This window comes from Macaca mulatta, chromosome 16 (genome assembly GCF_049350105.2).
Source record: "Macaca mulatta isolate MMU2019108-1 chromosome 16, T2T-MMU8v2.0, whole genome shotgun sequence".
NCBI lineage: Eukaryota > Metazoa > Chordata > Mammalia > Primates > Cercopithecidae > Macaca > Macaca mulatta.
In genome coordinates, this window is record NC_133421.1 from 48994706 (window position 1) to 49018266 (window position 23561).

A 23561-nucleotide genomic window follows, 5' to 3' on the forward strand; every position below is an offset into this window, starting at 1 on the left:
TTTTCTCAGTGTCCTTCATACACTCCTGGTTAACCACCTACAGGATTTCTACTCATCTTTCAAAGTTTAGAGAAAATAATGCTCTTCCTTGCAACCTTTCTGATTATTCCAATCAAAAATTATCTTCTTTTCTCTGAATATCTTTGTCTTTACTAGTCACCGCCCTCTTATGGGACTTACCATGTTTCGCCTGATACTGTCTTTAAGGATGTAACTTTATTTTCTTTCCTATCAGAGTTTAAATTCATTGTGGAAAGGGGTTGTTACTTCTTGCCTCTAGATATCCACTGTAATGTGTAGCGTAGTTCCTAGGAGGCTGCATGGTATGATCAAAAGAACACAGGTTTTTAGAGGCAGGTTTATCTAGGTTTGAATTGTGGGTCTGCCACTTCTTCACTAGCTGTTGACCTTAGAAAAGTTGCTTCACCCTCTGAGCCTCTATAAAATGTGAATAATCATACCTACTTCATGGTATCATTGTATGGAGTAAATGAAATCGCATGTAGAGTGCCTGGCACAAAACAGGCACTTAAGAAATGTTAGACTGTTCCCCTTGATCATAATACAACATTGATTAAGTAAGTAGATTGACGTTCACTCCTTATTGCATGATTTTCTAAAGTGGAGAATTCTGGATAATAAATTTCAGTAGACTCATTTGATAGAACAGGGACTGGTATACACCCTCTGTAGTTGATTTGGGAAGCCAGGCATCAGTCTGTGGAAGAGCCACAGAACACTAGCTAAATATTGACAACTGGCTATGCCATCTTATTCCAGCATATGGATTTGTATTTGTAATTCCCCAAGATAAGATTTTACCGTCCCTCTTAATTTTATTAATCCATTCTAAACTGACAGATGTTGCAGTGAGCTTTGAGCTCTTGGGGATTCTTGTTTTGTTTCTGATTAAAAGATGAGTTTCCTTCTTAAACCCAAGGGTCTAAGTATCAGTGCCCTTCTCTCCTAAACAGCTTGCTTAAATGCCAGAAGTAAACTTGTTATTCTCTATTGGATGCTAAAGAAGCTTTTCAGTGTCTAAGCCCCTTCTAAACATGTTTCCTTCTAGGAGGCAGAAGAGTGGGGATTGTTTAGCATAGTACCTGGTAGTTGGTAGCTGCTTAGTAAACAGTAGTTAGTATGATCATTACTTGTATTTACATTTTTATTTTGAAGGAGCATGGGGAGCGTAAGCAGAGCTCACAGAACTAATCTGTGTTGATCTCTCTTCTTCTTGAGGGCACACAGAATTTGAGAACACTGAAATTCAGCCAGATAATGACCCAGGGTTATGGTCAGTGTTCCAGTATGGTTTGTGCTTTTATTCCTTCTTCTTGGAGTCTAGTTCCAACTTTAATAGCACAGTAACTGCCAGTTCCTATCCATGGGGGTTGAGAACATCGTTGGATGATACGTTTAATACTGGAGATGCTGAGGTTGCCTAAGTCGTGGTCTGTTCTTAGGTTACTGGCTGGTATGTGAACTGCTACTCCAGAAAGCAAGTTGGTCAACAGAAGAATTTTAATGAAGCCATTTAAGTTTTCCAGCCACTGGAGCTGGTTCTCTTTGTTTTTTTGGTTTTGTTTTGTTTGTTTGTTTTTGTTTTTGTTTTTTCCCCCCTTCCATCAGCCTACTTTCAAGAAGAGGCTCATGTTCTGGTTCCAGGGCACCAGCCTTAGAGTGGGCAGTCGTTCATTCCTGGCCTAGGACAATCATATTGGAGATCTCCCTGGACATCAGACACTTGCTATCATTTCTGTTCTCTTGTTGGCTGATCCTCCAAGTGCTTTTAGGGGCACCTGAGGTCACTTTTTGCCGTAAGGCATGTCACTCTGTGGCATCTTACTGAACAGGATATGCTTTTTATTATTTGGGACTGACCTAGTGATAATAATACTGATAGCCACTATTTATTGAATTGCTGTGTGAGGTAGGCGTTGTACAGGCTGCCTAACATAGACTTTTATTAATCCTCACAACAGTCCTTTAAGGTAGGCATTAAGGCAGGTATTCTTATGCCCATGTTACAGATAAGTACTGGAGAAGTTAAATCACTTGCCCAAGGTTTAAACAGCTACTAAATGCCGAAGCTGAGACTTAACTTCAAAGCCCTGTTTACACTTTATTTACAGAAAGCTCAAAATGCCCCTGAAACTCTGAAATCACTGTGATATTTCACACCAACTTACCAGAAATTCCCAGGACATTAATTCAGTGATCTGAGTTGAGTGTGTAGAGCATTACCCAATATGAAAACAGTAGAGTTCCACAGTTTTATGATAAAACCCAGAGAAACCCATAGTACATTAGACACATTGGAATTGAAAAGCTTAAGTAAAAAAATATTCATTTTAAGGTCATCTGTTTATACTGACACAAGGTCTATAGAAAATGAGAGAGTTGGCATGATGTTTCTGAAATATGCAATTTTACAATGGGAACGTGTTATAAAATGCCCTGCCACTGTTGTTTTCCTTGGGATTTAGAGTGAGAGACATGAAGGCTGACAACTCTCTTCCTGTTGTAGGTCAGAGCTTCAAGGAACTCTGTAATCTTCCCACCAGCTTTATTCTCTCCTGGAACTCACGGGTAAAATTAGATGCTGGCTGGACTTCAGTAGTTGAGTTTGTAATCTTTCAGAGGCCAAGTCAGACAACGGCAGCAGACTGCTTTCTCACAGTACCACTTTGAGAGACACTTTGTACAGACTAACATAGTTTAGTAAACCGATGAGTGTCTGGCAATTTTGCCATAAAACGCCATTAATAACAACGCCTATAGGAGCACAGGAAAATGATCTTTGTGTGGTTAATCTTGGAAACAGAATCAGGCTTCATCTTCCTTTTATCAACATGCTTCCTTTACCTCTTGATGTTGCTCTACTCTAGTGTACTGTTACAGTTGAAAAGCCACACTCTAGATGAGGATTTAGTTGGAACTATTTTATTACATGCATTATAATTGACTCTAGGAGGCAGACATGGTGAAAAGGGTGTGGGAAGAAATTATTTAGAGGGTGAATGCTCTCCCAAACTATCATCAAACGCATTTACCTAATTTGACACATTTTGCCTGGTAGTCATAGAAATAGACTGAGGTGCCCCCATCAGAATATAAAGAGTCAGAAACTAAAACCAGACTGAAAAGAGCCAACCCATTAGGGAAGTACCTCCCTGGGGAGCGGGTGGGCAGGGAAAGGAGGTTTGATGGCAATTACTAAACACTGATTCGAGAACATGTTTAGAGGAGCTGCGACCCAGGGAAATCCTCCTTCCCAGTCTTAGCTGGGCAAGGGACAGTTAAGTAAAAAGAGTTCTGCTTATTCTCTGCTGCAGGATGCTACCCCCTGACCCTTTATAAGTCAGCCTAGCTTGATTACTCCTTTTAATTCAAGGCTCAAAACAGCTTGTAAAGTTTTTTTTATCATTCCTTTCCAGATTGTGTGGGCCACACTGTAGCATTTTGTCCACATCTGTTTTCCAACCTCATTACTCTTCTGTTATTACATTCATTAGAAAAAAGAGCTGTTTATTTCTTTTCTGCATGTTTTCCCCCTAGTTTCAAAAGCTAAAATGGTAAATCATGTGGTGTTTGATGTGACCATCTCCACGAATTCTAGTATACAAATTGGTGGTTGCATATACAGGAATTGGTTGAACCTTATTGTTTAAATTAGCTATACCCCAGCCAAAGCTCACAACTCATATGAGGCTGTTTCACTGTAGACTGAGATTGTCAAGACTTCTCATTTCTGTATCAGAATGGCTATATCATTCGCTCCAGGGTGCATAGCGATAACGTGAATTTTTTTGTCTAGTATGACTCCTGCGCACTTTAATTTGAATATAATTATTTAAAGACACATGGAAGCTGGAGGCAGAGCTTTGGAATTTAGGATGGTTTTACTTAGTGAAGAGAAAGCTAAAAGAGATGAGACAAGGATGTCCACAAATACCGTTTCTATTCAATGTTATACTAGAACTACTACCCAGAGCAATGAAATGAGAACAGCAGATTCGAGGAATAAGAAATGGAAGAAAATAGACACAGCTGACCTTATTTGCAGATTATATTATTTGCTTCAAAGACAATCCAGAAGAATGAACAAACTGTTAGAATTAATAAAATAATTTGGCAACATTGCTGGATACAGAATTTGATGATGTTCCTTCATGATAGTAATAACCAATTAGAAAGAAAAAGATCCTATTTGCAATAATAATCAAAAGCACAAAGAAGCTAGGAATAATTCTTAGAAAACATATGCAAAACCTTTACAGGAAATGTATAAAGCAAAGTTGAAGGAATGAAAGAAGATCCACATAAATGGACATAACATATTCATAGATAGGGAGACTTATTTATTTATTTATTTATTGAGATAGAATTCTTACTCTTTCACCCAGGCTGGAGTGAGTGACACGATCTCCGCTCACCACAACCTCCACCACTTGGATTCAAGAAATTCTCCTGCCTCAGCCTTCCGAGTAGCTGGGATTACAGGCACGCACCACTGCGCCCAGCTAATTTTTGTATTGTTAGTAGAGGTGAGGTTTCGCCATGTTGACCAGGCTGGTCTTGAACTCCTGACCTCAGGTGACCCACCTGCCTCAGCCTCCCAAAGTGTTGGGATTACAGGCGTGAGACACCTCGCCCAGCCGGGCTACTTAATTGTTGTTTTGTTTTGTTTTGTTTTTGTTTTGAGACAGAGTTTGCTCTTGTTGCCCAGGCTGGAGTGCAATGGCGCGATCTCCACTCACTGCAACTTCCGCCTCCCAAGGTTCAAGCAATTCTCCTGCCTCAGCCACCCGAGTAGCTGGGATTACAGGCATGTGCCACCACACCCGGCTAATTTTGTATTTTTAGTAGAGACGGGGTTTCACCATGTTGGCCAGGCTAGTCTCGAACTCCTGACCTCAGTTGATCCACCCGCCTTGGCCTCCCAACGTGCTGGAATTACAGGCGTGAGCCACGGCGCCCGGCCTGGGAGACTTAATATTTAAAGGCTGTCAGTTATCCCCAAGTTAATCTAGAAATCAAATGAAATTCAAATGAACACCCTAAGAAGTTTTGAATTACTCAAAGTCTTAGCAGGAAACCAATGACACACACAGAAGTGTTCACCGAGGGGAGTCAATGAAGGACCTGTTTACAAAGGTGTGGACAAAGCTTAATGAAACCAAGAAACCAACAGGGGGAAGTGAGGCACCCTGAGCTAGCAAAAGCAAAGAAGCACCGTTAGCACCCCTGGGCCTGAAGCTGCAAGCGGATGGAACCGTTCCCAGAACCCAGACAGTGCTGTAGCTTTAGCTGTAGAGAGGCCCACCTGGTAGGCCTTCAGTAGAGGAACAGCTGCTACTAACCTGGACATAGGTGCGAGGGAGCTAAGGAGAGAAATACATTGACCTGTTCCTCCTTTTGCCCTTCATTCTCTTTCCATTGACTCTCATTAGCTGAATATAAGAAGGAGAGACCCAGTGGATGCTGCCCATCTAGAAGTCAGCCTCATGGGACACAGAACAAGGTGAAGAGTGGAAAGTGATTTTGAAGGAGCAATCAGAGACCATCCAGTGCAGGTGTTTTTCATAGTGTTTTTCAAGGTGATCTTCAACTTCATGTGGAAGATCGGAGGATTAAAACCAGCAAGGAAAGTTTTTGAAGCAACAGACCTATTACAACTTTTATTTAAAATCTCAATTTCTTTCCTGCCACATATTAACATGTATTACAAAGCTGTAATAATTAAAGCAGAATGGTATTGTTTCAGAGAAAGACAGACAGTGGAACACAATCTACATATATGTAGAAACTTGATATATGACAAACCAGTGCTGAAAATTGGACTGTTCAGTAAATTGTGCTGAGACAAATGATTATCCACATAGGAAAAACTTAGGACTTCATATTAGGATAGCAAAAATAAAAAATTCTGAGCATACGTGTTGACAAGGGTTGGATACTCATATACTGTTGGTAGAAGTATTAATTGACATAATCCTATCAGAGGGTAATTTACAACATCTAGTAAAGTTTTATGGATTCTAGAGCCAGACTATTCCCCGTCTGTAAAATGGGGTTAACAAGTGATCCTCAGAAGAGTATTGTGAAGATTAAATGAGTTTATATATACATATCTATAAAAAATTATATAGATATAATGCTTGGAACAATGGTTACTACAAAATAAGCTCTATTTAAATGTGTTATTATTGTTGTTATTTCTAGATCTTGCAGTTCTACTTCTAGGTATGTAATCCAGAGAAAATTCTGACTTGTGTATAAAAGAAGACTCATTCAGGCCAGGCGCGGTGGTTCACACCTGTAATCCCATCACTTTGGGAGGCCGAGGCAGGCAAATCATGAGGTCAGGAGATCGAGACCATCCTGGCTAACATGGTGAAACCCCGTCTCTACTAAAAATACAAAAAAAAATTAGCCAGGCGTGACGGCAGGCGCCTGTAGTCCCAGCTAGTTGGGAGACTGAGGCAGGAGAATGGCGTGAACCTGGAGGCAGAGCTTGCAGTGAGCTGAGATCGCATCACTGTACTCCAGCCTGGGCGATAGAGTGAGAGACTCTGTCTCAAAAAAAAAGAAGACTTAATTCAATAATGTTTATTTCAAATGAACAAAAAAGTAGCTGAAAAAATCATGATATATTCATTGTATAGCAATAAGAATGAATAAATTAAACTGTATGTGGTAACATAGATAAGTCTTTTTTGTTTGTTTTGTTTTGTTTTTGTTTTGAGAGAGTCTCACTCTGTTGACCAGGCTGGTGTGCAGTAGCGTGATCTTGGCTAACTGCAACCTCCCTGTCCTGGTGCAAGTGATTCTCATGTTTCAGCCTCCCACATAGCTGGGATTACAGGAGTGTGCCACCACATTCAGCTAATTTTTCTATTTTAGTAGAGACAGAGTTTCACCATGTTGGCCAGGCTGGTCTCAGACTCCTGACCTCAGATGATCCACCCACCTTGTCCTCCCAAAGTGCTGGGATTACAGGTGTGAGCCACCACACCCAGCCTCATAGATAAGCCTGAAAAACATGTTGAGAGTGAAATAAAACCAGATTGCAGAGGAATATGAATAGTCAGATATTGAGAAGGCAGGAGACATGAGAATGGGGAATGGCACAGAGAGATTTCAGCCCTGTCTCTAATATTTCATACCTTTCAAACATTTTTTAAAATCTGATCCAAAAAGAGAACTGATCTGTTAATTATGGTCATGTTTTAGAAATATAAAAGGGATATTAGAAGTATGATAGAGGCCGGGCGCAGTGGCTCACGCCTGTAATCCCAGCACTTTGGGAGGCCGAGGCGGCAGATCACAAGGTCAGGAGATCGAGACCACGGTGAAACCCCATCTCTACTAAAAATACAAAAATTAGCCAGGCGCGGTGGCGGGCACCTGTATAGTCCCAGCTCCTCAGGAGGCTGAGGCAGGAGAATGGCATGAACCCAGGAGGCAGAGCTTGCAGTGAGCCGAGATCACGCCACTGCACTCCGGCCTGGGGGACAGAGCGTGACTCTGTCTCAAAAAAAAAAAAAAAAAAGTATGATAGAGAGAAATCGCCCTACAGAGAAATTGCCCTGTGTGGTCTTTGGAGGCAGACAGCCCTGTATTCAATTCCACTGTTTATTTTTATTAGCTGTGTAATCTTATATAAATTATTTAACATTAGTTACCTCACCAGGTTAGTTTAACAATTACATGGTGTACTATATATAAGAAAGCACAGTACCAGCCGGGCACAGTGGCTCACGCCTGTAATCCCAGCACTTTGGGAGCCGGAGGCGGGCAGATCACCTAAGGTCGGGAGTTCAAGACCAGCCTGACCAACATGGAGAAACCCTGTCTCTACTAAAAATACAAAATTAGCCGGCGTGGTGGCGCATGCCTGTAATCCCAGCTACTCGGGAGGTTGAGGCAGGAGAATCGCTTGAACCTGAGAGGCAGAGGTTGCGGTGATCCAAGATTGCACCATTGCATTCTAGCCTGGGTAACAAGAGTGAAACTCTGTCTCAAGAAAAAATTAAAAGCACGGTACCTGATACATAGTAGATATTCAATAATTGTTCCATTCCTTCCACTCTTATACAAGGAAGAAAAAAGACGAATCAGCATCTCCCTTGGAAAATACTCTAGACCAAATTTCTGCTTCTGTGGGCCTGGTTTCTACAATCTTGTTTGTTTGGCTATAATTCATGTTGACTTTAAGTAAGGATTGCCAATTCATGCCCAAACTTAGTGAAGCAAGCTCACTTGATAAAGAAATGAATTTCAGGATTTCACTATATAACACCATCATTCTTTTTTTTTCCCCATCAAGTAGTATATATGCCTGGGTTTGTGTGTATCATGCTGTCCTGGACTCTATATAGCAAAGATTTAATGACTGTGGACTTTACCTTTGTTCTAAAAAAAAATCTTTGACTATACCATTTTTATAATAAACACTTGCAAACTCACACCTTTTCTTGCTAACTGAGCAGGAGAACAGTTGCTCTTTTTTTTTCTCTACATAAAAGACAAATGTCTTTATCTTGTGGAAAATCCAGTGTCACCTTTCATAGATACTAAAATACTTCGTTTCTTCATGTCTAATGAGACTTCCTGTTTGGTTATTGTTTTTATAAAGATATGAAATCCATATGAAAGCTCTTGTGGTCAGGGTCAGTTACTCCAAGGGGGAAACCTGTCCTCATGTTCATTAAAATGATATCTCTTCTGGGCATACCTCTTTTGATCATTAACAAGCAACTGAATACTTTTCTTATGAATATTTCTGTAACAACCAAATTAGCAAATATAGCCTTGTGCTTTAGGATATGATCTTATTTTTACCTAATACTTGGGAGTTTAGAGTAAAACAAGCAATGCTAAGAAGAGACTGTGCAATGGGTAAAGGAGACAAATGGCTTAAAGAGAATGAGACAGACACACACCGTACACACACATGACCATTAGTAGATAGAGAAAACGGCCAGTATGTGCAAATTAAAAGGATGATCTTCTTTCTTGCATGCTTCTCACAGGAAAATTCATCCTGAGCAATTTCATTTCAGGCAAGGCTTGGGAAAGGGGAATTAGTTTCCAAAGGAATGTATGAGAAGCGCCTTGGACCTGAATGATTTAACACTGAACTAAGACTTGGTATCTGAGAAGCTGTATCTAAGAGTGGAGAGATGAAACAAGAGGCTTAGGAAAATTTTCCTGCCTACTGTCCTCAAGGTTTACCAAGATGACCTTACATGTAGGTACTGTTTTTCAAAACTGACATATTTAGGAAATCTTTAAAAATATCTAATTGCTACAATTAGTATGACTCACAGCCCTTTGCACCTTCTGTTGTTATGGAGTCCATCCCATTTCGTGTTAGAAATTTTCTGTAATGTAAGCCTATTTAGTCTATTTTCTCCCACTTTGTAAACAACCTTTTTCCATAGTTGCAAATGTCTCCACCATTATTTGTTTCAATTTGTAAATTTCAGAAAGGCTAGAATAAACAGTGTCCTCACACACGCACACTTATCCATTGCCAGACATGCACTATCTCTGGCCAGAGATATAGTCAAAAGTGGACCCTCCATACTTTTTTTATAGCACCGGAATCCAAAGTGAGATTCTTTGCTTCTTGACCCCTTTCTACTATGATAGGAAAGTTAATTTTTTGTTGTTGGTGGTTGTTTTTGTTTGTTTGTTTGTTTGTTTGTTTGAGACGGAGTCTCGCTCTGTCTCCCAGGCTGGAGTGCAGTGGTACGGTCTCGGCTCACTGCAAGCTGCGCCTCCCAGGTTCACGCCATTCTCCTGCCTCAGCCTCCCGAGTAGCTGGGACTACAGGCACCCGCGACCACACCCGGCTAATTTTTTGTATTTTTAGTAGAGATGGGGTTTCACTGTGTTAGCCAGGATGGTCTCGATCTCCTGACCTCGTGATCCACCCCCCCTCGGCCTTCCAAAGTACTGGGATTGCAGGCGTGAGCCACTGCGCCCGGCTGGAAAGTTAATTTTTAAATTGCCACAGTGGTTGGTAAATTAAAAGATATTAAGTCATGATGTTAAGGCTTTTATTTTTTGAAAAGAAAAAGCTAATTTAGGTTGGGTGCGGTGGCTCACGCCTGTTATCCCAGCACTTTGGGAAGCCAAGGTGGGCGGATTGCTTGAGGTCAGGAGTTCGAGACCAGCCTGGCCAACTTGGTGAAACTCTGTCTCTACTAAAATACAAAAATTAGCTGGATGTGGTAGTGCGTGCCTGTAATTCCAGCTACTCAGGAGGCTGAGGCAGGAGAATCACTTGAATCCAGGAGGCAGAGGTTGCACTGAGCCAACATCGTGCCACTGCACTCCAGCCTGGGCGACCGAGCAAGACTCCGTCTAAAAAAAAAAAAAAGATGGCAAGAAGGTGAAACATGGAATTTTCTAGAGCAAAGCCAGGAAGTGCTGTGTAAGAAAGGACCGTGTGATCTACAACATGACCGTAGGGAAGACTCTGCCCTCCTTTGTTTTATTCTCATCCACGTCCAAGAACCTATCCTATATAGGTCTTTGTGTGCACAAAGCTCACTGAAAACCCATACTCACCCCTCCCCGAAAAAACTGGGTCACATATCTCTTGAATATTTAATGTAATGTCCTACATTTGGTGCCCAGAGAGAAACTGTTACTCACTCGTAGATGTCACTCAAGCCACAGATAGACTGTCATTCACTGAAGATACAGTATCCTTAGTCATATTTGATCTTGGGGACTCTTTGCACCTCTACTTCCAACTTTGTCTGTTTTGCATTTGTTGTTTATTCATTCATTATTTTCTATTAGCTAAGGATTGATTGATTACTCAGACTTGCAAATGAATAAGACATAGAGTCTATGTTTAATGTATATTCCTCAATCTAGTTGGGAAAGTAGAATTTTACAGTCAATGATAGTATTTCTGCCTGTCTATCCCGCTCTTTTTGAATCACTACCACCGACCCCCACCACTACCACAAGTTTTTCATTTTCTTTTGCTTTCCATTTGCCAGATTCAAATTATTTTTTCATTGTAGTATAAAAGAAAACATAACATTATCATCTTAAGTGTCCACTACAGTAATACATATGCATATTATTGTATAACAGCTCACTAGAATTTTTCATCATACAAAACTGAAACTCTATACCCATTAAACAATTCCCATCCCCACCAATAATTGTCTTTTTGTTTTGTTTTTTGTTTTGTTTTGTTTCTGAGACAGAGCCTCATTCTATTGCCCAGGCTAGAGTACAATCTCGGCTCCTGGGTTCAAGCAGTTCTCATTCCTCAGCCTCTTGAGTACCTGAGATTACAGGCATGCACCACCACACCCAGCTAATTTTTGTATTTTTAGTAGAGATGGGGTTTCACCATTTTTACCAGGACAGTTTTGAACTCCTGACCTCAGATGATCCGCCTGCCTCAGCCTCCCAAAGTGCTGGGATTACAGGCGTGAGCCACCACATCCAGCCAGTAATTGTCTTTTTATGATTTGCTTATTTCACCTAGCATAATATCCTCAAGGGTCATCCATGTTGTAGCATATGGCAGGATTTCCTTCTTTTTTAAGGCTGAATAATATTCCCCCTGTATATATGTATATACCACATTTTCTTTATCCATTTATCCATCAGTGGACATTTAGGTTGCCTCCATCTCTTTGACTATTGTGACTAATGCTGCAGTGAACACAGGTGTACAAGCATCTCTTAGAAATTATATTTTCTTTTCTTCTTCTTTTTTTTTTTTTTTTTTGAGACGGAGTTTCGCTCTTGTTGCCCAGCCTGGAGTGCACTGGCGTGATCTCAGCTCACCACAACCTCTGCCTCCTGGGTTCAAGCGATTCTCCTACCTCAGCCTCCCAAGTAGCTGGGATTACAAGCATGCACCACCACGCCTGGGTAATTTTGTGTTTTTAGTAGAGATGGGGTTTCTCCATGTTGGTCAGTCTGGTCTTGAACTCCCGACCTCAGGTAATCCACCCGCCTTGGCCTCCCAAAGTGCTGGGATTACAGGCATGAGCCACCACGCCCGACCATTATATTTTCAGTTCTTTTGAATATATATCAAGAAGTGGGATTGCTGGATTATATACGGTAATTCTATTTTTAATGTTCTAAGGAGTCTCCATGCTGTTTTCCATAGTGGCTACACCATTTACATTCCCACCAACAATGCACAAGGGTTTTGCACAATTTCTCCACATCCTTACCAGCACTTGTTACTCTCTTACATTTGTTTGTTTGTTTGTTTTGATAGTGGCCAACTTAATGGGTGTGAGGTGATCTACCATTGTGTTTTTGATTTGCATTTCTCTGATGATAGTAATGTTCTGCTAGCAACTTTTCATACAACTTGTTGGCAATTTGCAGTTATTCTTGGATTAATGTCTATTCAATTCCTTTGGACTTTTTATGTTTTTTTTTTTTCTTTTTTTTTTTTAAATTAAGATAAGGTCTTGCTCTGTTGCCCAGGCTGGAGTGCAGTGGCATGACCTTGACTCACTGCAACTTCTGCCTCCCAGGTTCAGACGATTTTTGTGCCTCATTCCCCAGGTAGCTGAGATGATAGGCACGTGCCACCACGCCTGGCTAAATTTTTGTATTTTTGGTAGACAGCATTTTGCCATGTTTTTGAGGCTGGTCTCAAACTCCTTGCCTCATGTGATCCACCCGCCTCTGCCTCCCAAAGTGCTGGGATTACAGGCGTGAGCCACCAGGCCTAGCGTTTTGCCCTTTTTTTTTTTTTTTTTTTTTTTCCTGAGACGGAGTCTGGCTCTGTTGCCCAGGCTAGAGTGCAATGGTGCGATCCCGGCTTACCACAACCTCCGCCTCCCAGGTTCAAGCGATTCTCCCACCTCAGCCTCCTAAGTAGCTGGGATTACAGGTGACCGCCTCCGCGCCCAGCTAATTTTTGTATTTTTTTTAGTAGAGATGGGGTTTCACCATGTTGGCCAGGCTAGTCTCGAACTCCTGGCCTCATGTCATCCGCCTGCCTTGGCCTCCCAAAGTGCCGGGAGTACAGGCGTGAGCCACCACACCTGGCCCTGTTGCCCATTTTTTAATCAGATTGTTTCATTGTTGAGTAGTAGGAGCTCTTTGTACATTCTGGATGCTACCCCCCTATCAGATATACAGTTTGCAGATATTTCCTTCCACTTTATAGGCTGCCTTTTCACACTGTTGTCTCCTTTGTGACGGTTTTTAAGTCTGATATCATCCTATTTGTCTACTTTTGCTTTCATTGCCTGTGCGTTTGTTGTCATGTGTTACAAATCATTGCTAAATCCAATGTAATGAAACTTCTCCCCTATGTTTTCTTCAGGTAGTTTTATAGTTTCAGGTTTATTTTTGTTTTGTTTTGTTTGTTTTGAGATGCAGTTTCGCTCTTGTTGCCCAGGCTGGAGTGCAATGGCACAATCTTGGCTCACCACAACCTCTGCCTCCCGAGTAGCTGGGATTACAGGGTTCAAGCGATTCTGCTGCCTCAGCCTCCCAAGTAGCTGGGATTACAGGCATGCGCCACCATGCCAGGCTTATTTTGTATTTTTAGTAGAGACAGGGTTTCTCCATGTTGGTCAGTCTCGTCTCGAACTCCTGACCTCGTGATCTGCCTGCCTCAGCCTCCCAAAGTGCTGGGATTACAGGCGTGAGCCACCACGCCTGGTTATGTTTAGGTCTTTAACACATTTTGAGTTTTTTGTACATGGTGTAAGGGAAGGATCCAACTTTTATTATTATTATTATTTTTTTTTCTGAGACAGAATCTTGCTCTGTTGCCCATGCTGGAGTGCATGGCACCATCTCGGCTCACTGCAGCCTCTGCCTCTTGGGTTCAAGTGATTCTCCTGCTTCAGCCTCCCAGGTAGCTGGGATTACAGGTGTGTACCACCACGCCTGGCTAATTTTTTTGTATTTTTAGTAGAGACAGGGTTTCACTGTGTTAGCCAGGATGGTCTCGATCTCCTGACCTCGTGATCCACCCGCCTCAGCCTCCCAAAGTGCTGGGATTACAGGCATGAGCCACTGTGCCTGGCATTTTTTTTTTCTTAGGTGGAGTCTCGCTCTGTTACCCAGGCTGGAGTGCAGTGGTGTGATCTTGGCTCACTGCAACCTCCGCCTCCTGGGTTCAAGCAATTCTCCTGCCTCAGCCTCCCAAGTAGCTGGGATTACAGGCGCCTACCATCATGCCCAGCTAATTATGTGTGTGTGTGTGTGTGTGTGTGTGTGTGTGTGTGTGTGTGTGTGTGTGTGTGTGTTCAGTAGAGATGGGGTTTCACCATGTTAACCAGGCTGGTTTCAAACTCCCGACCTCAAGTAATCCACCTGCCTCAGCCTCCCAAAGTGCTAGGATTACGGGCGTGAGCCACCGTGCTCGGCCCCAACTTTATTCTTTCTCATGTAGTTAACCAGTTTTCCTAGAACCATTTGGGGTTTTTGTTTGTTTTGTTTGAACAGGGTCTCTCTCTGTTGCCCAGACAGGAGTGCAATGGTGCAATCATACCTCACTGCAGCCTCACACTCCTGGGCCCAAGCAGTCCTCCTGCCTCAGCTTCTCAAGTTGCTGGGAGTACAGGCACACACCACCATGCCCAGCTAATTTTTTTATTTTTTGTAGAAATGATGTATCATTCTGTTGCCAGGCTGGTCTTGAACTCCTGGCCTCAAGCCGTCCTCCCACCTGGGCCTCCAAAAATGCTGGAATTAGAGATGTAAGCCATCATGCCTGGCTACCATTAATTGAAGAGACCATCTTCAAATTACATTTTAAAGGAAAAACTGAAATATATTCCTTCTATAGAAAAGTGCTTCAAATATATTGTATGCAGAAGCAATCAATGAGTATGCAGCCAAAATATAAGAAAATAAGAATTTTAGAATCTTTTTGGGTACTTAATGAAAAATACTAGGTTGTTTTTTAGGATTTGGTGATATTTATGGTGTTTGTCAGTGTTTAAAAACATGTAATTTTGCCTGGACACAGAGGCTCATGCCTGTAATCCCAGCACTTTGGGAGGCTGAGGCGGACAGATTGGTTGAGCTCAGGAACTCGAGACCAGCCTCAGCAACATGGCAAAATCCTGTCTCTACAAAAAAATACAAAAATTAGCCAGGCATGGTCTCATGAGACCACACCTGTGGTCTCAGCTACTCGGGAGGCTGAAGTGGGAGGATTGCTTGAGCCCAGGAGGTCAAGGTTGCAGTGAGCCGAGAGTGCACCACTGCACTCCAGCCCCGGTGACAGAGTGAAACCCTGTCTCAAAAAAAAAAAAAAAAGTTATTTTGATCATCTGTCCTCATTCTAAGTAAAAATTACTTTCTTTTTTTTTTTTTTTTTATGAGACGGAGTCTCGCTCTGTCGCCCGGGCTGGAGTGCAGTGGCCGGATCTCAGCTCACTGCAAGCTCCGCCTCCCGGGTTTACGCCATTCTCCTGCCTCAGCCTCCCGAATAGCTGGGACTACAGGCGCCCGCCACCTCGCCCGGCTAGTTTTTTGTATTTTTTTTAGTAGAGACGGGGTTTCACCGTGTTAGCCAGGATGGTCTCGATCTCCTGACCTCGTGATCCGCCCGCCTCGGCCTCCCAGAGTGCTGGGATTACAGGCTTGAGCCACCGCGCCCGGCCAAAAATTACTTTCATATATAAGTTGTATTGTGTAAGTTTCAGGCTATCCATAACTACATCTACTCCTGTTCCAATACATCACATTTTGTATCAATTTTGCCTTTTTATCTCTTGATATCTGCCCCAGTCTAAACGTGTTGACCTTCATACCTGAAACAGCATCATCTGTGGTCTGTGTTCACTGTCACGCTGGGGAGTCCCTTTCGCTCACTCCTGCATTAGATCTCCTGCGCCCTCCTACATCCTGTGTTCTTTGTTGGCTTACTTCCTCACTTTGGTAATTCCTCTATGTAGATCTGAGTTTCGATTTTCCTTCACCCAGATTTCCATTAATGTTTCTTGAAATACCAGTATGCTAGCTAGAATTCTCTTAGCTTTTGTCTAAAAATGTCTGTTTTACCTTTATTTTATTTATTTTTTCTGAGACATGGTCTCACTTTGTCACCCAGGTTGGAGTGCAGTGGCATGATCATGGCTCACTGGCAGCCTCAACGTCCTGGGCTCAAGCGATCTTCCCGCCTCAGTCCCCCAAGTAGCTGGGACAACAAGCGCACACCACCACACCCGGCTAATTTTTTGTATTTTTTGTAGAGATGGGGTTTTGCCATGTTTCCCAGGCTGACTGCCTTTATTTTAAGAGATATTTTGCTGAATATAATGCTGCATTTAAAAAATACCATTTAAAAAAAAAATCCAGATGTCATTCTGGCTTGTGTGGATTCTGACAAGAAATTAGCAGTTATTCTTTGTTCTGTATGTCATATGTCTTTTACCTCTGGCTACTTTTAAGATTTGTCTATCTATTTTTCATCATTTTGGTGATGATGTGTTCTGGATTGGTTTTATTTATGTATATCCTATTTTATAGTTTGTTGAGTTTCTTGGTTCTATGAGTTTATCATTTTTATCAAATTTGAAAATTTTCTGGTTATTTTTTCCAAAAATTTTTAATGCCTAACCCTTCCTCTGAGACTCCGGTTTCATATATCAGACCACTAATATTGTCGCATAAGTCACTGTGGCTCTGTTCTTTTTTTTTTTTCTTATAAGTTTTCTTTTTCTCTGTGCTACAATTTAGTTTCTATTGCTGTATCTTCAGGTTTATAGGCTCTGTAGTGTTTCATCTTTTGTCAAGTCAATTTAGTGAATCTTTTATTTTTAGAAGTTATGTTTATGTTTAGAAGTTATGTTTAGAAACTATCTTTTTTTAATCTCCCATTTCCTATCTTAATTATATTCATATTTTCTTTAAAATCTTTGAATTTTTTTTTTTTTTTTTTTTTTTTTTTTTTTTTTTTGAGACAAGGTCTCACTTTGTTACCCAGGCTGGAGTGCAGTGACACAATCTCTGCTCACTGCAACCTCTGCCTCCTGGGTTCAAGCAATTCTCCTGCCTCAGCCTCCTGAGTAGCTGGGATCACAGGCACGTGCCACCACACCCCCCTAATTTTTGTATTTTTAGTAGAGATGGGGTTTCACCATGTTGACCAGGCTGGTCTCAAACTCCTGACCTCAGGTGATCCACCTGCTGCGGCCCCCCAAAGTGCTGGGATTACAGGTGTGAGCCACCGCACCAGCCTGAACATGTTTTAATAGCTGTTTGAACTTCCTTCTATTAAAAACCTACAGCCAACACCAGACATAATGAAGATTGAAACTTTCTCCTAAGATCAGGAACACAGCAAGGGATGTCTACTGTTACCACTGCTATTCACCCAAGTACAGGAGGTTCTAGCTAGTGCTCTAAGGAAAGATAAAGAAACCAAAAGCATCTCAATTGGAAGAGAAGAAGTAAAACTGTTTCTATTCCTAGGAAACATAATTGTCTGTGTAGAAAAACCTATGAAATCTAATTTTAGTAATTTATTTGGGGACAGGGTCTTGCAGGGTCACTCAGGATGGAGTGCAGTAGTGCGAACATGGCTCACTTCAGCCTCTATCTCCTGGTCTCAAGTAATGATCAGCCTTTGAGTAGCTGGGACCACAGGTGAACGCCACCATACTTGACTAATTTTTAAATTTTTTTATAGAGACGGGGTCTCACCATGCTGCCCAGGCTAGTCTCGAACTCCTGGGCTCAAGCAATCCTCTCACCTCAACCTCCCAAAGTACGAGGATTACAGGCATTAGCCACTGCACCCAACCCTGAAATCTGCTTTTGAAAAGCTACGGGAACTAGTAAGGAGTCTAATGGCATCAGAATATAAGAAGGATATGTAAAAATGGACTGAATTGTCTATATGCTATCAACAAATAATCTGAAATTGAAATTTTAAAGCAATACCATTTATAGTATATAAGTAAATATCATAGATCTTGAATGGAATATATAGAATAAAGGATTCACTATAGGGATGAGGTCTATACAGGGTCTTATGTGATTGCTGGTGCTGTTGAAGAGTCTGTTGCCATTGAGTCTCTTGGTGGGCCTGAATGTCGAGTAGGGCTGAAGCTGGGAAGAAAGCTCAATGTTTAGCAGCAGAGAGAAAAGGCAAATTGAAACCCAAGCGCATTTCTCAGACAAGATCTCACCTTGTCGCCCAGGCTGGAGTGCAGTGGCACAATCACAGTGAGTAGTGGCTCACTGCAGCCTTGTCAGTGCCTTTAGCCTTGATAAAATGGCTGACTGACCTGCAGAAGGAGCTCTTCACTACAGAGCTGCACATGCACTTGGCCCAGGAGTCAGAGAATTTGAAGGAGACTATCTCATGAGAGCTGGGGGATATGTAGCCTGGGAGGCTGGCCAGCACGTCAGTGACAGTAAGCACAAGCTGCCACAGCACCATGTGCCCTACATTTAACCTTCAGAGCACGATGATTGCTGCCGTCTTCCACCTTCCAAATCTCATGGAAATTTTTCTTATGATTAAGTTCCAGATTAGCTAAATTGATACAGTACAAAGTCATTACAATACTTAATAGTTTTTTGATAGCGTTAGGTACAAAACCTTATAAACAGCAACCTATTTTGCAAGGTTGTAGGATATGCTATCAATATATAAAAATCACTTGTGTTGGCTGGGCACGGTGGCTCACGCCTGTAATCCCAGCACTTTGGGAGGCTGAGGTGGGTGGATCACGAGGTCAGGAGTTTGAGACCAGGCTGGCCAACATGGTGAAACCCCATCTCTACTAAAGATACATTAAAAAATTAGCTGGGCATGGTGGTGAGCGCCTGTAATCCCAGCCACTTGGGAGGCTGAGACAGGAGAATTGCTTGAACCTGGGAGGCAGAGGTTGCAGTGAGCTGAGATCGCACCATTACACTGCAGCCTGGGCGACAGGACGAGACTCCATCTCAAAAAAAAAAAAAAAAAAAATCACTTGTGTTTCTATACAGTAGCAATGAACAAACCGCAAATGAAATTAGGAAAGCTTTCATTTACAGTAGCATCAAAAAGAATAAAGTACTCAGGAATAAATTTAACAGAAGTAAAAACTTTATAAACTACAAAACACTGGGAGAAATTACAGAAGAACTAAATAAATGGAAAGATACTCCATGTTCATAGATCAGAAGACAAAATTGTTAAGGTGGCAGTGCTCCCCAAATTGATCTACAGATTCAGTGCAATCTCTATCAAAATAATCTCTATCAAAATCTCTATCAAATAAACTGACTTATTTGCAGAAATTGACAAGCTGATCCTAAAATTTACATATAAATTCAAGAGTGCAGAAAAGCCAAAATAATCTTGAAAAAGAACAAAGTTCTGAAGGCCTCGACTTTTCAATTTCAAAATATACTTCTAAGCTACAATAATCAAGACAGTGTGGTACTGGTGTAAGGATAGACACATACCATAATGGAATAGAATTGAGAGTCCAAAAATAACCCTCACATTTATAGTCAATTAAATTTTAAACATGGATGTCAGGACATTTTCTATGAGGAAAGAATAGTATTTTCAACAAGTGGTAGGCTGGGCATGGTGGCTCACACCTGTAATCACAATGCTTTGGGAGGCCAAGGCAGGAGGGTCACTTGAGGCCAGGAGTTTGAGACCAGCCTGGGAAACATAGTGAGACCTTGTCTCTTATAGGAAAAAAAAAATTTAGAGAGGCATGGTGGCATGTGCCTATAGCCCTAGTAACTCAAAAGGCTGAGGCAGGAGGATCACTTTTTCTAGGAGTTCAAGGTTACAGTGAGCTGTGATCATGTCAGTGTACTCCAGCCTGAGTGACAGAGCAAGACCCTGTATCAGAAAAAAATAAATAAAAAGGTGGTGAGACAACTGAATATCCACATGACCCTACCTCATACCATACACAAAAATTAACTCAAAATGGATCAAAGACCTAAATGTAAGAGGTGAAGCTATAAAACTCTTAGAAGAAAACATATGAGTAAATCTTTGTGACCATGGATTAGGCAATAGTGTCTTATATATGACACCAAAAACACAAACCACAAGAGAAAAATAGACAATAAACTGGACACTATCAAACTAGAAAATGTTCAGGCTTCTAAGAATAACATCAGGAAAGTGAAAAAATGACTCACAAAATGGGAGAAAATTTTTGCAAATCATATCTCTGATAAGGAACTTATATCTAGAATACGTAAGAATGTGTAAGAACAACTACAACACAATAATGACAAATAACCCAATTAAAAATGGGCAAAGATCTGAATAGACAGTTCTCCAAAGAAGATATACAATGGCCAATAATCATGTGAAAAGATGCTCAACATCATTAACCATCAGGGATATTCAACCCAAAACCACAAGGAGATACTACTTGGCACCCACTAGGATGACTATGATCAAAAAGATAGATAATAAGTGTTGATAATGATGTGGAGAAGTTGTAACCCTCATACACTGCTGGCAGGAATATAAAATGGTGCAGCTCCTTTAGCAAACTGGCAGTTTCTCAAATGGTTAACAGAGTTACCATATTATCCAGCAATTCCACACCCAGGTGTATACCCAAAAGAAATGAAAACATATTCACACAAAAAATGAATTTGAGACAGAGTCTCACTCTAGCCCAGGCTGGAGTAAGGTGGTGCGATCTTGGCTTACTGCAACCTCTGCCTCCCGGGTCCTGGTTCAAGCATTTCTGCCTCAGCCTCCCAAGTAGCTGGGATTACAGACATGTGCCACTATGCCCAGCTAATTTTTGTATTTTTAGTAGAGACGGGGTTTCACCATGTTGGACAGTCTGGTCTTGAACTCCTGACCTTGTGATCTGACCACCTCGGCCTCCCAAAGTGCTGGGATTACAGGCGTGAGCCACCGTGCCCGGAAAATTTTTATGGTTTTTGTAGAGACAGGGTTTTGCCATGTTCCCAGGCTTGTCTCAAACTCCTGGGCTCACATGATCCACCCACCTTGGCCTCCCACAGTGCTGGGTTTACAGGTGTGTGCCACCATGCCCAGCCTCTATCAACTCTTGGATGGATATACCCGAAGGAATTGAATGCAGGAACAGGAACAGATGCTTCTGTGTTCCTTGCGGCATTATTCACTATAGCCCAAAGATGCCGATACCCTAAGCATTCAACAGATTAATGGATATACAAAATGTGGTGTGTTCCTACAATGGAACACAAAATATTCCATAAAAAGGAATGAAGTTTTCATACATACTACAGCACAGATCAGCCTTGAAACTATTTGTGACTGGAAGAACCAGCCAGTATGGTTCCACTTATATGACATGTCCAGAATAGGAAAATCTATAGAGACAGAAAGTAGATTAGTAGTGGTTGCCTGGGACTGGGGACATGGGGAGGTTGGGAGATAATGGCTAAGGGGCACAGGGTTTCTTTTCAGAGCAATCAAAATCTTCTAAAATAGATTGTGGTGATGGTTGCACAATTCTGTAAATACACTAAAAGTCATTGAATTATATACTTTTCTTTTTTTTAAAGATGGAATCTTGCTCTGTCACCCAGGCTGGAGTACAGTGGCATGTCTGGGCTCACTGCAACCTCCTCCTCCCAGATTCAAGTGATTCTCCTGCCTCAGCCTCTGGGATTACAGGCACGTGCCATCATGCCTGGCTAATTTTTGTATTTTTAGTAGAGATGGGATTTTACCATGTTGGACAGGCTGGTCTCGAACTCCTGACCTCAAGTGATCCGCCCACCTCGGCCTCCCAAAGTGTTGGGATTACAGGCATGAGCCACCGCACCCAGCCTGAATTACATACTTTAAATGGGTGAATTGCATGATAGGTGAATTATATACCAATAAATCTTTTTTTTTTTTAAGGCAGTGTAGGTCCGACACACCTAATAGAACAGAAGCTCTTGCTGCTTTCTTCTCTTTTCATTGGTCAGTGATGACCTTTGTGGGCATGTTTGGGCACAGGTCAGGGGTTCCATTCCATTCCTTATTATTTGGGTTCTTCTTGAAGAGCAGCTTCTGCCTAGCCCGTGGTGGTTAAGAGATTCACAAGCCAGTTTGCATTTTGCAAACTTTCCTTTGGGGCCTTAGCAGAGGATATTTTTAGAACAGCTGTGGGTCTAATTTTGATGTGGCCCAATGACTGTTCACCAGGCCTCATCACTGCCTTTGGGATAAGCATATATTACATCCAGTCTTAATCCCTTGGAGGACACAGAGTTGTTCAGTCCATCCTGGTATAGACCACAAACCATGTTTAAAATAGTGGGCTAAGCCACTGGGCCTCCATGGTGAGGTGGCACTGGGCCCTCTGCTTGAGTGAAGAAAAAAAAAAAAAAAAAGCTAGGCAGGTAACCACAAGCCAAGTTGGGCTTGGCTTCTGCAGGCTGATTGGATGACTGTGGCAGTACCAGATTTGCTAAACCTCCTTTGGCTCACTTTTTCTCCCTCTCCATGTCTCTACATCTTTCTTTTTTTTCTCTCTCAATCCTGCTCCTTCTGAGTCTACATTAACTCTTTGTTTAGCTTGGCTCCAGAGCTGTAAGAACTTTCCTTTAGTCAAGTATTTATCTCTTGGGTAATTCTCTCCCTACTGTCAACAGAATTCAAGAAATCCTCTAGCTGAACAAAGAGTGGAGTTGTAAAGGACCTCAGAACTCTTCTACTCTAAGCCCCTTCCTTTACACTCGAAGACCCTGGTGCCCAGAGAGAGGAAATATTATGCCAAAGTTACCCACCAAGTTAGGCTAGGCCTGGGATTTGGTACCATTATCTCCTCACTCATGGTTCCGTACTCTTTCCATTTTTGAATGAAGGACACACATTGCAGAAAGAAGCAGGATTCTGAGCAAATTCCAACCACTCGCAATTATCTTTGTGATAGATACAGACATAGGATCAACAGTAGTCCACCTCAAAGACAGTTATTGTTTCTTAAAGTCCAAGAGGCTATCGGTTATCACTGAGTCCAGCTTGGGGAGGTCATCAGATTTGTCTTTGGAAGGGAATGTGAGGTAGTTGACCTGGTTGAAAGAATGTCTAATTTGGAATCAGGATCCAGGTTTGAGTCACAACTTTGCCACTTAAAGATTTCACATCTTGCATGAGTAATTTGTTTTCTGCACTTCAACATATAGATCTATATAGCAGGAGTAACAATACCTACCTTGGAGTGTGGTTGTATAGATTTGATAAAACAATGAAAGTAAAAGCTTATTTTAACTTGAAACCAAAGGTGTATTCACACAAAAAGACTGGCATTGTGTGTGTGTGTTCAGCAAGAAGTGACCCCCTCCAACTGTATCTTATGACAGATTAGTGCTTAAAGTGGGCAGCGCCAGAGCCAAAGGTTCTGCCAGTTCTCTTCACACATGCCTGATCATTTGGGCAGCAAAGATGGAGCTATCTGGGCATGTCTTGACCCTTAACAGGTTGAAGGCTTTCTCCAGCAAGTCCCAACTGATTGGCCTGTTGTATTCCCATAGTATCTCAGCCTTCTAAAAAGGTATTACATACTATGTGGTTTAAGAAGAAAATCAGGCACAAAATGGTATAAAAAGAT

The 23561-nt window shown here is 41.8% G+C and overlaps 1 protein-coding gene and 1 long non-coding RNA gene across 19 annotated transcripts in view; one reads left to right on the plus strand and one right to left on the minus strand.

The window, feature by feature from the left end:
- The window catches only part of BCAS3 (BCAS3 microtubule associated cell migration factor), a 712862-nt gene that overhangs the window by 573715 nt on the left and 115586 nt on the right, over window positions 1–23561 (plus strand). The window contains exons 23-25 of one of the 18 annotated variants that reach the window (XR_013406308.1): window positions 4407–4596; window positions 4921–5939; window positions 7998–8473. The exons of 13 other annotated variants lie outside the window; for them this stretch is intronic. Coding sequence is in view for 1 of the 5 variants with exons in the window: in XM_077970820.1 (XP_077826946.1) it covers window positions 5454–5542 (89 nt within the window). In the remaining 4 variants the exon portion in view is untranslated. Of the gene's footprint in view, window positions 1–4406; window positions 4597–4866; window positions 6433–7997; window positions 8474–23561 lie in introns of those variants that run through there. 4 more of the 18 variants (XR_013406307.1, XR_013406306.1, XR_013406309.1 and 1 more) reach the window with 4 other exon arrangements.
- Window positions 18160–22341, minus strand: LOC144335476 (uncharacterized). Its single transcript, XR_013406358.1, has 2 exons — window positions 20886–22341; window positions 18160–18649 (listed from the first exon to the last, which is right to left on the minus strand). It is a non-coding gene; the product is annotated as an uncharacterized LOC144335476 (long non-coding RNA).